Source organism: Ranitomeya imitator, chromosome 7, assembly GCF_032444005.1.
Source record: "Ranitomeya imitator isolate aRanImi1 chromosome 7, aRanImi1.pri, whole genome shotgun sequence".
Classification (NCBI taxonomy): Eukaryota; Metazoa; Chordata; class Amphibia; order Anura; family Dendrobatidae; genus Ranitomeya; species Ranitomeya imitator.
Genome location: NC_091288.1, coordinates 172,489,930 through 172,504,334, shown reverse-complemented (window position 1 = coordinate 172,504,334; position 14,405 = coordinate 172,489,930). Strand labels below are relative to the sequence as shown.

The 14,405-nt window shown below is 44.4% G+C and overlaps 1 protein-coding gene across 2 annotated transcripts in view; it reads right to left on the bottom strand.

The window, feature by feature from the left end:
- PARN (poly(A)-specific ribonuclease) overlaps positions 1-14,405 on the bottom strand; it is a 128,015-nt gene that overhangs the window by 64,639 nt on the left and 48,971 nt on the right. For both annotated transcript variants that reach the window (XM_069734072.1, XM_069734073.1), the window contains exons 16-19: positions 5,464-5,539; positions 4,190-4,300; positions 4,013-4,082; positions 1,084-1,139 (exon numbers count right to left, since the gene is read on the bottom strand). In XM_069734072.1, coding sequence (XP_069590173.1) covers positions 1,084-1,139; positions 4,013-4,082; positions 4,190-4,300; positions 5,464-5,539 — 313 coding nt within the window. The remainder of the gene's footprint in view (positions 1-1,083; positions 1,140-4,012; positions 4,083-4,189; positions 4,301-5,463; positions 5,540-14,405) is intronic.

The following is a 14,405-nucleotide window of genomic DNA, read 5'->3' as shown; positions in this document are numbered from 1 at the left end:
TGACTGCAAGTATGCGATATGCTAATGCCTGGCCGAACCTGACTAGATGGTTTCGGTCCTCATGCAATATACTAATAGTGAGCATGCCAAAAACAGTCTAGTTAGGTTCTGGCCAGGAGTTTGCATAATACATGTGCATGAATTGGGAAAATCAACAAGTCTGCAGCCACACAGAGTGACTGCAGATTTGTTATTTTAGACCAGATAACACCTTTAACCCCTTCAGAACATATGACATACTTATATTTGTTTATAAGGAATAACTTCCTCTCTTGTAGACAGTTTTACTAAATATCAAGGTTGGCCCCGCGACTTTGTCCAAGTTTTTAATTTTGGCCCTCTGTGTATTTGAGTTTGACATCCCTGCACTATGGTGTATTTTTTTATTTCAGCACCAAATCGGTATCAGTAATGTATAGTCCCAGTATGTAGGAAAATACCTATCGGCTGCAGTCTTCTGGTGTTCCCAGTGCCTCTCTGGTCTTCTTTTGCATTTTGTGATCAGCTGTGTGACTAGCTGGATCACTCCAGTGTTTGCTGCGTGGAGAGGAAGTCACTTCTCAATGCAAGTCTAAGACACTCAGAACGAGGATCTCAGACGTATTGAGAATGATAGTGACCGTCATCTCTGACGTCCAACCAGTCACAGCCTCAGCCACAAGATGGACAAAAGAGTGGATGTGCAGTGGCACCAGTAGACGGCGGCCACCGGTAAGTATTTTGCTACACACAGCATACAACACAAACACCTACACGGTGTGAAAATAAAGCTAAAAATACACCGGAATGGTACTTTAGAGTGAGCGTGTGGATGTCAAAACCTGAAAAATATGTTCAGATAATCTAATGGTGATTAACTGAAAAATCTAATCAGTAAAATGTCACTATACACAGACTGCTCTAATATTTAGTAATGCAGCAGTTACTGATCTTCCCCATCTGTTTATGCAAGTTTAGATGACAATTGCCAAATATATTACAACTGGCAGCTGTTCCTGCACTGTACATCCAATAATGCATCGCTAATAATTATTGTGTACATAGAACACAAGAGGCCGAAGACGTCCTCATAAAACTACTTACAGTCTGGACCGTCCAGGTTGAGGTATGGAATGTCAGTAATTCTCATCAAAAACAGCCTGGAAGAGTGACAACAGAAAAGAAACAAATTAAAAAGGTTTTCAAAAAAGTCAGTACGTCGACTATCAGTGGTATAAATGACTACTGTTAGAGACGCAATCAGAGGAGACAACTTACAACTGTAGAAATTTAAAAAAAGTTAAAATTGTAAAATGACTCCTGAGACTGACAATACCCAAATAGACCCATGACGTGAGTTCCTAAAGGGACGTGCGTCTACTTACAGAAGCAGTGCTACTGCCCTTCTTGATTGATGAATAACCAATGTAACATGCTTAGATGGCGAGCAAAAAACAAACAGTGTTCTCAAAGGAGAACAGCACAATCACTTGCCATCTCCTAATCTATACTTTGCATTGCAGCTCTGCTTTTCAGATTGCCTACTGTGTAGAAGCAAAGCCAATGGGTCAAGCACTGCCCAATAAAAATCCCACGAGCTCAGCAGTAAATCAGAGCATGGAAAGTCGATTTATACATCAGCTATGGCATAATGGCAAAACCACCAGCAAGTATGATAAATCATCTGAAGTTGGGGTCATTCCAGCTCATATATTTATAGGTGACAAGATGAATGTGTTAAAAAAAAAAAATACACAACAATATAAAGTCAGATGTAAAAAAAGAAAAAACAAATAGCTATATGATCTGTTTTTTCATTTAAATAGATTCCAGAACTTATGCTATTCTCCCTCAAAGCTCCAACTGGCATTGAAGGAGAATCCTGACAATGTGCATATTGCACACTGTCAGGATTCAGCAGTGTGCAGTCAAAAAAAGGTGACTGCAAAACCAGAAGTTCAATGCAGAAAATTCCTTTAAACAGCTAACAATCCCAAGCACAAGGCCACTGTGTATAAAAATATACTGTGCAGTACTCCACTATCATGGAAGGATGCTAAGGTAGCCACCCAGGTGGTGCCCACTTTCAGGTGTATACCTTATGAATATCTATGCTCAACAGTTTCCAAGAACGCAATGTGAACATAGCCCAACTTCACACATAGAAAACTGATGCAACTGGGAAAAAAAAAAAAACGTACATGTGACGGGAGATTTGGAGAACCATAAGGCAAAGGTATGGGGTCACCTGAACCGTAGCGAACGCTGTAATCCTTAAGAACATTTACACTGTGGTTTTTAAAAGAAAAATAAAACCGTCTTTTCAGAACAACATTTGCACAGTTTCCTACTCAAAATAAATCAATACTTTGGTATTTAACCAAAAATTTGTTACAAATGTGCATGTTTGTTATCTCTTCCTGGCCGGTGTTATTTCAAGTGGACAGAATCAAAGTCACGCTGTCTTTATGGGCCGGCCATCTATCTAATAAACACTGACGGGGTCCAAAAGCAACACGTCGCACACTAACCCTTTGTATGGCGCTTGTGTGGATCTTCTATACGGACTCCGCACTAATTTACGAGGAAGCAGTTAAACCAACTTCTCTGCGGCCAAAGGCTTGCTATGAACGCGAAAACATTTATTTCACGCATAACTCAAATTGTGGCCTCCATAATCATTTCAGCACTCAGTGACCCAGTGGGAGGGAAAATTTATCACCATACGAATGCATCTCTCAGCTTCTGCGAGCTTCCCTCCGCCTCGCCAACAGCTAAGAAACGGGCAGCTAAGGGGCTTCCGACAGCTGAAAATCATACACCCGAGGCACCTCCTGGTCAGATCAGCCTCTAAATCTGCGCACAGCTCCGCAGGAACCAAGGGCTATGCATTCAGGGCTTTTACATTCTTTTTAAATGACTGTGATAAATTAACCCCTGCAAGCGTAGACATCACCTAAAGTGACCTGTACTAAAGTTAAAAAAAATATATTTTTTTTCACTAATGGAAAGACAACTGCAGCTGAGCTCAGGGAATACGAAGCTCCTTATATTCTATAATAGTCTTTAAAACTTTTTTTTTTAGGGAGTATTGTCCTCTAAAATCAAAAAGCCATTACAGAAATAGCAGAATAGGTTTTTGGAAAGGCAAACATGGTCACCATTACAGGTTCCAGTTGGGTCCATCACTTAAAGGGAGGTTCCAATAGACAAGCGTTACCACCAAACCACAAAGTAGGTGATGAAGTCTCGATCGGTGGTATCTGTCTGCTTTTATCTTGTAGAATGAAGCCGCTGTGCACACGCGTGAACATCTCTCCATTCATTCCTGTTGGGAGTGCCAGACAAGGAGCACAGCACTCCGGTAGTCCCATAGAGAATGAAAGGAGTGGCCCTCGAACACTCCATTCGAGCAGGGATAAAAGTGTCCTGCTGTGGGGATCGGTAGAGGCTCCAGAAAGACTGGAATGCTCCTGAAAGATTCCAAAACATCGTCAACAGCGATGTGTCCGAACTACCCCACTACATTCATGTGCATTCTAGTAGCTGCTTCTTTACTGCAGAAATAAAAGGATTGTGCAGAACTGTTAGGGAAGAGTCGGCAGACCCCCATACTCATTAGATAGGCGGCTGAGTCCATCAATACCGGCAGATTTGCACAAATTTACCCTAATGTGTATAGAAAGATGAAGCTCCAATTCTGCTCATTTGTGATCTTCAATGTTGTGATTTTCCCTGCTCCAGATAATGAAAAAATGCCAATAACTAGTCATAAGAGGACAAATCAAGCAGTGGTAGATGCACAAGTAAAATAACAAGGTTCTACCATGTTAATGCTTTGACCCATTAACTTGGAGGGTATTTGAACATATTACAGATTTCCACTGTAACTTGGGCTGGTAGATTAGCTCCAGTTACAGGGAAATTCAGCCTCCAGGATGCTATAGCAGAGAACAGACAATCTCCGAGGACCAAGCAGCTGCCGCTCCCACCCTATACTTAGACATCACAGGGTCCGCAGCAAATGACTTACTTGTTAAAGAATGGGCTGATCACATCGGACTGAACTGTGACATGAGTTTGCGGTGGATTCAAAAATGAACCTAATGGCAGAATAAAAAAATAAATAAACACCCACAGGTTAAAGATCTAATCTAACAACAAGGGCAAGCACAGTATCAGGGCCAATAACGTTTCAGCAAAAAATTACCAAGATAGTCTGCCATGGAAATGAAGCACAGTCCTGTGATATAGGCGTCATATCCAGCTTCATGAAGTTGTCCGACGCTGGTATCGTAACTTGGAAAATCTTCAGCACTCTCTGACGGAAGGAGAACAACATTATTAAACGTGGAAGATTAGAATTAAGTCAGTGAAATCCGTGCTCTTTAGTTTTTAAAGTGTACTTCACATAAATCTCAAAATTACAGTATAAATACGTTTATTAAATGATATGAAACCCTGGGAAATTTTTACAATTTCATTCTAAAGGAAAAAATTTTCCCCTAAAATTGGCACCTTCACCTAGCTAGTTGTCCAGCTGCTTGTGACATAGATTTGACTGCACACTGCTCCTGGCTTGCTCTACTTTTCCCTCCCTTTGCTCAGTGTTAGAGATGCCAGAAGGCAGTGAAGGAGGTTAGAAGAGTATGGAGAGATGCAAGAATTCAGGAAAAAGCAGATTACACTTGCTACAGGACGAGAGAGGACACACAACGATCTGCAGGGTGTGGGTACACAAAGGAGAAAACAAGTCAGACTCTGTAGGAGGAAAGAGGAGGAAATCACACACTCCTCAGCATGTTAACAAAAGGGAGAGAAGATAAGCTGTAGGAGGAGAAATCACTCCATAAATAAATTTGCACTAAAGAGGACAGCTAGTAAAATCATCAGCACTTTGGATACACACAGACCTCGCATCCAGCCTGTATTACCGGTAGCGACACTCTCGCAAGAGAAAAATGTGAAATTTGGACCCTGCTGCAAAAAATGCATATCAAAAGGGGTTTGAGAATAAATAAAGGAACGAAGATTGCAGCCTGCAACTTTATTAAACCTAACTTTATGGAATGCTAAATAAATACACTTAACATAAAAAACCTGGATTTTAATTATTCCCAATTTTCTGATGAGACATTCCATTTATCACAAGTTTGGATTCCCACTTTAAAATATTTCCTCAACATTTTATTACAAAAATGTGTAAAACATTTAACATGTTATATTAAAGGTGTTTTATATGCAGGCAATCATCCTATTACAAGTAAAATGCCAACAAAATAAATAATTTAAGCAGCAGCTTATTGCTAAAATAGTTGAGAACATTCTTCCTTTTGAGAAAATGGCATTACTACCCTATAAATATCCTTAATGGTTTTCTAAAACCTTCCTGAGCGCGGTTATTAAAAATGCTGTTTATTTTACAGAAGCCAGTGAGATTTTAAGAGATGGCTGACAGAAGCCAACTGGTTCTTGAATCCTTACCAACTTTAGGAGGCTTGAAAGGAGCCATTTGTAATCTCTTTTCCAGTTCGGCAAGGACAGTGTGCGAAATAATTGCCTAGGAGCAGATTGTGGAGACAGAACAATTAGTGCCAGACATACACCGGGTCACATCAAAAAACTGGGATTAACAATGCTGCCACCATGTGGGGAAAAAGGAAATAGGTCCAAATCAGGGGAAAGGTGTTAAAATAATGTTATATCATGATAGCCAAAAAATAGAATAAAAAACTACTGTCTAAGGCCTCATTCACATGTCCATATTTAAACACAAATAAAAATGGTACCGGGTCATCGGTATTTTGGATCTATGTGTATGGTCTGCTTATCTGCTCCTACCATCAGCACACCGGTCTGCTCCTAGCATCAGCACACCGGTCTGCTCACCAGCTCTTACTCTCAGTGTCATCAGTATTTTGGATCAATGTGTATGGTCCGCATATCTGCTCCTACCATCAGCTCGCCGGTCTGCTCCTACCATCAGCGCGCCGGTCTGCTCCTACCATCAGCGCGCCGGTCTGCTCCTACCATCAGCGCGCCGGTCTGCTCCTACCATCAGCGCGCCGGTCTGCTCCTACCATCAGCGCGCCGGTCTGCTCCTACCACCAGCGCGCCGGTCTGCTCCTACCACCAGCGCGCCGGTCTGCTCCTACCATCAGCGCGCCGGTCTGCTCCTACCACCAGCGCGCCGGTCTGCTCCTACCACCAGCGCGCCGGTCTGCTCCTACCATCAGCGCGCCGGTCTGCTCCTACCATCAGCGCGCCGGTCTGCTCCTACCATCAGCGCGCCGGTCTGCTCCTACCATCAGCGCGCCGGCCTACTCCTACCATCAGCGCGCCGGTCTGCTCCTACCATCAGCGCGCCGGTCTGCGCCTACCATCAGCGCGCCGGTCTGCGCCTACCATCAGCGCGCCGGTCTGCGCCTACCATCAGCGCGCCGGTCTGCGCCTACCATCAGCGCGCCGGTCTGCTCACCCGCTCTTACCCTCAGTGTCATCAGTATTTTCCCAGATGCCGGATGGATAAATTGTGAACCTTTTGTTATACTTTGCAATGTTAAATACAGACAGCACATGGGTGGTACACTGAAGCTATCCGTGTGCTGTACGCATTTTTCACAGACGCATAAACTTGTATTGACCCTTGTAATCCATGCTGCTGGAAAACAAAAACAAAAAAAAAAACAATTATCTGTGCATTTTGCACAGACACACAAAAAACAAAACAAAAAAAAAAAAAACAGATATAATATTGTCATGCACCATGGATGTCTGAATGAGAACACTCTCTTAGGCCTAATAGGACATCTATGCTGCAGATATTCCATCTGGATTACAGGACCAGCAGAGCAGATGGGATGCGGTAAAGTCGTCCATCTGTAGTGTATAAAATGTGTTGAAGGCAGATTTTGAATCATAAAATGTCAATTTGTGCTGCAGATTTCCATGGCAGTTTCTTTTTGTCTCTTTCAATGTTGTGTACAGTGTGAACGTATTCCAAGATCCAGGACAAAGGTATACAAATAGTTTAGTCACACTCAAAGCTCTGTGTGATTTGGGACCATAAACCCCTTAGGTTTGGATATTTGGTAAAGTTATCACGGTGGTGCTACACCGTTTTACGTGACCACTTTAACCACCATTAAAGGTGTGGTCCCCTTTCATAAAATACCGGTCCCTAGGCACAGTGGTGCAATTGGAGGAAAGGGAAATTTAAAAAAAACAATATAAAACAGAGTTTCCTCACCATCCTCGGGTCTACCGCTGCTCCCGTGATCAGGTAATGTCTGTAGCACTGCCATCACTACAACAGCAAGGCCACAAACCCGTCAGCTCATCGATTGAGAGGGGCGTTCCATCTACACAACCACTGTGTGCTCTTGACGTGACGTCCCCGCTGTGGCCAATATCAGAGACCACATTAGCAGAGACACCGCAGTAGTCTCGGGAATATTGTGTAAGGTTTTTCTTTGTTTTCTAGCAAACTGCATTTAAAGGAGTTATCTCCATTCTGAAAATACCGATCCCTAGTGCAAAGTCACAAGATACTGTAACTTTAGAATCGTGATGTGACATCTAAGGCTATGCTCACATCACATTTTTTTGCCACACAACACTGGCTTCAACAGGGCTTCTGTCTGAAGTTCTGAAGAACTGGTTTGAGCATATCAGATGATGACACCATTAAGTTTAATAAAGCGGACGTGGTTACTTTGTGCTCGCTGCTACCTCCTTTTGGCGGAGTCTTCCTTTTTGAGGCTGACATGATGGCGCACTTGACAATGCTACCTGTGCCCACCTAAAAAGGACAGTCACGGTTTAAAAGTATGTCGTAAAGAGCACAAAGTGACCACGTCTGCTTTATTAAATTTAATGGTGTAACGACAAGCTTAGGAAGCAGATATCCCATTGAGGTACGATGCCAGGTGACCGGAGGGTCACAACTTGGTTTCTTCAAACATCTCCATGTAGCCAGGTGACTGGTGGGTCCCAATCCTGGCTTTTCCAAACATATCCATGGGGCTCAGGTGACCAGTGGGTTCAACTCCTTTCTTCCTCAAACGTATCCTTGGTTTTAGTGAAGATCAATGGAGAAGATCGGTATTCTTCCAGCTGGGGCCGTGGTCCCTTACCCTGGCATCCTGTAGAATTTCAAATTTGTGTCCCTCATGATGGAGCCATGATGTTCTGGCAGCTATCATGTACAGTGTCCCAGGCTGTGGTTTTGTAAAGAGTCTCTAGTTCTCTCATTACAGAGTGCATGAAGAATATTGTTGTCTGGTAGCTTCCTCTAATGAACTCAGCTAGAAAATTTTATAGGATACTCACAGAAAATAACAAAATAATTCACATTTCTCACTCATGTCACTGGACGACACAGAAGAATGTGGGATGTCCTAAAGCAGACCTTAGGGAGGGATAATCTAACCAGACCAATAAAGCTTGCACAACTTGCAAACAGAAGCTTTCAAGACTGTAAAGGTGTACACCATGAGGAGCATAGAAGAGAATAGAGAAGTGACCTGGGAGCAGGCTTATACCAAGGTGCAGTTGATAGAATTTTAATAAGGGTTGCAAATACATGTAAGAGGTACCAGGGTTTATAACAGGACCTCTTGATCAGTTGAACAATTGTAGTTTTGGATGGAAACTGGCTGGTGAAGAAGAGCTGGATGTCTCAACGCAAGACGTTGTTGGACAGATATGAGGAGCTTTAGGTTTCCAGCTGGAAAGAAATCTCAATTGTGGAATGGAGAAGGAAAAATGGATGCCTGGAAATGAAAAGGAAAAACAAAGAAAGGAAAGAAATATTGGGACAGCATATCTTGATAAGAGTGGAAAAGTGGGAATGAACAGCAAAGAAGCACTAGTCACCAAGAAAGAACTGAGCAATTTACAATAAGAAACAGAGAGTTTAAATGATAGAAGAAGGCAGAAGCAATCCCAATGAGTGTTCAAAACTCAAACCAGCCAAACTTGCATAACCGGACCACCTTGAGTGAGTTTTGTGGTTGGAAACTGCATAACACATTCTATGTTTGGAAATTCCCACTTGGAGAATGGTGATTGATTACGCTCTATGAAGGGACCCCTCCATTGGGTCCAGACTTTTTCTGCTATGGTAGTATGTTAGCCAGATGTGCACAGAGGTGTAAAAACCAAGCAAGGTGAAGAGACAATACAACTATTACAAGCTGAAAATGAAATCCGCACAGAGCAGTGTCCATTTTCACGGTTCAAGTAGACGTCCAATATGAAAATTTTTTATATATATCAGTATATGACATCCAACCTTAAGAGACCCAAGAAGTGAAAACAACTCGCTCTTTATGCCAAGAGCTGCCAGAATGTTTTCTGTATTGAACTGGTGTTCCCTTATTGACAAAGTTTGGAAAATGTCCCTTCAAGTGGAAGACTTAAATAAATGTTAGGCCATGAATCTGGACTAAGAAAACAAAAATGTATAATTATGTACAAAATAGTACACAAGAACCAAAAAAAAAAAAAAAAAAAACTTGTATGAGTGGACAGCCAACAACTTTAGTGACCAGTGCCGATAAAATCATGGGATGCATCAAGAGAAGCAGAGATGCTCATGACAAGAACATAGTTTTGCCACTATGCAAGTAAATAGTGCGGCCACACTTAAAATATGATGAGCCATTTTGGTCTCTGGTGTATAGGAACGACATAGCTGAATTAGCGGGTGCAGAGCACAGTGACCAAGGTTAATAAGGGAATGGGTGGACTGCAATCCCAAGACAGGGTATCAGACTTTAAGGCTGGAAAAAAAGGAGATTTTTAGGTACTCACCGTAAAATCTCTTTCTCTTAGCCTCTAATTGGGGGACACAGGAACATGGGTGTTATGCTGCTGTCCACTAGGAGGCGACATTATGCATAATCTGAAAAAGATAAACCGTGGCTCCTCCTCTGCAGTAAACACCCCTGGACGGCGTCAGCCTTCTCCAGTTTTGTGCAAAAGCATTAGGAGGAACGTAACGAATAAAATAACCATGCCTATAAGAAGGCAAGTATGTACGAGCTCAAGAAAACAATATGAGAACTCAAAAGTAACAACGGCCCGGAAAGGGCAACAGGGTGTGAGTTGTGTCCCCCAATTAGAGGCTAAGAGAAAGAGATTTTACGGTGAGTACACAAAAATCTTCTTTACTCTGTCGCCTCATTGGGGGACACAGGACGTCCCAAAGCAGTCCCTGGGTGGGAAGCAATGGACGAATATTGTGCAGACAGGCCCCTACACTTGGGGCACCGCCGGTTGCAGAACACATCTAGCCAGGCTCGCGTCCGCTGAGGACTGGGAATGAACCCTGTAGTGTGTAGTAAACGTGTGTAAGCTAGTCCAAGTGGCCGCCTTACACACTTGTTGTGCTGAAGCCTGGTGCCGAATGGCCCAGGAGACCCCTACCGCCAGTGTGGAGTGTGCCATAATACTAGCTGGAAGAGGAGAATTCTTAAGGCGGTAGGCCTCTTGTATGGTGTATTTGATCCACCTGGCAAGGGTAGCTTTGGAAGCTGGCAGACCCTTGCGGACGCCTTCCGGAAGAAGGAAAAGTGAATCAGACCTCCGGAAGGACGCAGTCCTAGACACATATATACGCAATGCCCTGACAAGGTCAAGCGTATGCAGAGCCTTCTCCACTCTATGAACCGGGACCGGACAAAAGGATGGCAGTGAAATTTCCTCATTGAGGTGGAAGTTGGACACAACCTTCGGAAGGAAGGATGGGACCGTACGGAGAACTACCTTGTCCTGGTGAAAAGCCAGGAAGGGCCATCTGCAGGAGATGCTGTCAGTTTAGACACCCCGCGTAGCGAGGTGATTGCCACCAGGAAAACCACCTTGTGGGATAGAAGGCGGAGCGGGACCTCCTTAAGGGGTTCGAAGGGTGGTTCCTGCAATACTGTCAGGACCAGGTTGAGGTCCCATGTTTCTAGTGGCTGTCTGTAGGGGGGAACCAATCGGGAAACCCCCTGAAGTCCTTACTTGCGGCTTGGTAGCAATGCGCCTTTGAAAAAGCACTGAGAGGGCTGACACCTGGCTCTTAAGCGAGCCCAGGGACAGCCTGGCCTCCAGACCCGATTGGAGAAAACCAAGTAGTTTGAGGAGGGAATAAGGGAATGGGGTCTGGCCACGAGATTCGCACCAGGGAAAGAAAGCTTTCCTGGTACGGTAATAAATCTTGCCAGAGGCTGGCTTCCGTGCCCCGATCATGGTATTAATGATGTCCGGCGAGAGCCCTGCCTGGGTTAGAACCCAGGTTTCAAGGGCCACGCCGTCAAATTGGGGGCCCCTGAGTTCTGGTGGTACAACGGGCCTTGTGATAGAAGATCCGGGCGGTCGGGGAGGCGCCAGGGAGCAGGTAGGTTGACTAACCAGCCCATGCAACTCAGAGTGTCGATTGTGATTGAGACGCTGAGCTCGCGCAGTCCTTGAAGGTGGGAGCCTTGATGAGTAGATCGTTCAGGTATTGAAGTGCAGGACGTCCATGGTGGCTGCCATGACTTTGGTGAACACTCTGGGAGCCGTGGCGAGTCCGAACGGGAGAACCACGAACTGGTAGTGGTCCTGGTCGATTGCGAACCTGAGAAATTTCTGATGGGCGGGTGCAATAGGTATATGCAGGTATGCATCTTGTATGTCTATGGAGGCGAGATATTCTCCCTTCTCCATGGACGCAATGATGGACCGAAGGGACTCCATGAGGAAGTGACGGACCCGTACATATTTGTTGAGCTGTTTTATGTCCAGTATGGACCGTACACTGCCTCCTTTCTTGGGAACTATGAATAGATTGGAGTAGAACCCTCGGATGCGCTCGCACGTGGGGACCGATACTATGACACCTGCTTGAAAAAGCGAGGAGACCGCTTGGTGGAAGGCACGAGTTAGGTGTGCCTCCTATGTCACACTAAGCAAAAACTGAAGAAGGCTGACGCCGTCCAGGGGTGTATACTGCAGAGGAGGAGCCACGGTTAATCTTTTTCAGATTATGCATAGTGTTGCCTTCTAGTGGACAGCAGCTTAACACCCATGGTCCTGTGTCCCCCAATGAGGCGACAGAGTAACAAAGATCTCTGTGCTGTTCCCTCCTATATTTGTATATTCAAATGAGATTGCCCCCAAGTCTAAGAATCTTTTTACACCTAGGCCTGCAACAGAGACAAGGTGACATGCTCTACATCTATAGGAAAGAAGGGTTAATCATAATCACAGTCACAGATTCTTCACTGTAACAGCAGTGAGACAATGCAACCCTCTGCCACATGTGTTGTAATGGTCGAGTCTCTAAACAAGTTCAAGAAGGGCCTGTTTGTCCATCTTGAAATAAAATATCATCACAGGTTATGAGTACTAGATTCCGTGATGGGACCTTCATCCAGGGAACAAGTCTGATAGCAGTATGTGGAATTGAGAAAACATTTCCAGTAATATGGGGCAATTAGCAAGTCTCATGGGAGCGTCGGTGCTTCCTCTGGATCTACATGTTAGAAGGCTCCATTCACCAGAAGTGATGCAGGTATCCCCAGAAGTGACGCAGCTGCAGGCATAAAGCGCGGAGGTTTCAAGATAAGACAGCGATGCCCGTTACCACACCACATAGTTGTCTTGAGGTAATGACCAGCGGTGACTGATGGTGGGGGGACTTCCCACTGAGTGAATAATACTCCCCTGAAGAATCTTTTTACAGAGGAAACACGATGGAGCAGCACACCTTGCTCCTGATGACAACCTGGGCACAACATAGTGAAATTGGGACCGTGTGAGGGGCTATGTCAGACCCAGGTATCGGACTCCTGAGCCTCATTTCGGGCGAGAGTCTTCCAGTTTCTTATTTAGGTGTGTATAATTGCGAAGGACTATGTACCCTCACCCTCTGACAGGAGTATCCGCAATACACTGACTGATGTACCCTCACCCTCTGACAGGAGTATCCGCAATACACTGACGTACCCTCGCCCTCTGACAGGAGTATCTGCAATACACTGACTGACGTACCCTCGCCCTCTGACAGGAGTATCAACAATACACTGACGTACCCCCGCCCTCTGACAGGAGTATCCGCAATACACCGACTGATGTACCCTCGCCCTCTGACAGGAGTATCCGCAATACACTGACGTACCCTCGCCCTCTGACAGGAGTATCCGCAATACACTGATTGACCAAGCATTTTGAGTGCGTGCATCACCATATACTACTGCCAGGAAAAATCATTCCTATATGTTGGTAAGTGTAAGGGACATGGCACGTATGTTTTGATGTGTGTTTTTTGCACTTTAGGTCCGGCTCAACTAATTTTATACGTTTTAGATTTTATTTGAATATAGAATAAAAGTTAGACTAGCACACATTGCTGCAGCATACTTATATTCAGAGGTTTCAATACATGAACCATTGCTATTTTTTTAAGTGTTCCCTTTATTTTTTTGAGAAGTGTAGATTGTACTCAAAAAGCTGCCAATCAGTGGAGTGGGGTTATACAGAGCTCAGAATTCAGAGCACTGCTAGATCTCTTGCAGAGAAAACTGGTTCTAGGTGAGTATAATCCATAGTAAACAATGGGATCTGTTCCTGAATAAGTTGCCATCTGGTGTTTTAGTAAAATGCATGATGGAAAATACAATGAAGGCCTGCAAGCATGCTGTATTAGCACTGGACCAGCATCATAGGGGTCAATCATGGAATATGGGGCCATGAATCGTGCAGAATAAATGTCAAACGTCTATACATTGTAGGGAAGTGCTGCATACATATAGCTCTCTCCATAGACCAGGACACATGAGCTGGGTACACACAGCCCTACGCATGCGATAACAGGATTTTTGGTTGCTTACCGTAAAATCTGTTTCTCGGAGCCTTCATTGGGGGACACAGGAACCATGGGTGTATGCTGCTGCCACTAGGAGGCTGACACTATGCAAATAAAAAAGTTAGCTCCTCCTCTGCAGTGTACACCCCACCGACTGGAAGTAGGATATTCAGTTAGTGAAAAAAGCAGTAGGAGAAGTAACATGTTAAAGATAGAAAGTTAAACTGTGACAATATAACACAATAAAACAGAGCTGTTCAACTTGGGAGGGTGCTGTGTCCCCCAATGAAGGCTCCGAGAAACAGGTTTTACGGTAAGCAACCAAAAATCCTGTTTTCTCTATCGCCTCATTGGGGGACACAGGAACCATGGGATGTCCCAAAGCAGTCCCTGGGGTGGGAACAGCAGAAAAAAAACTCCATTCAGGTCGGAGAACTTACCACTGCCGCCTGCAAGATCCTTCCGCCTAGGCTGGCAACTGCCAAAGCGTAGGTATGGAGCTTATAACATTTGGCAAATGAGTGAATGGAACACCAGGTTGCCTTGCAAAGTTGTAGGGCAGATGCCCCATGGTGTACCGCCCAGGAGG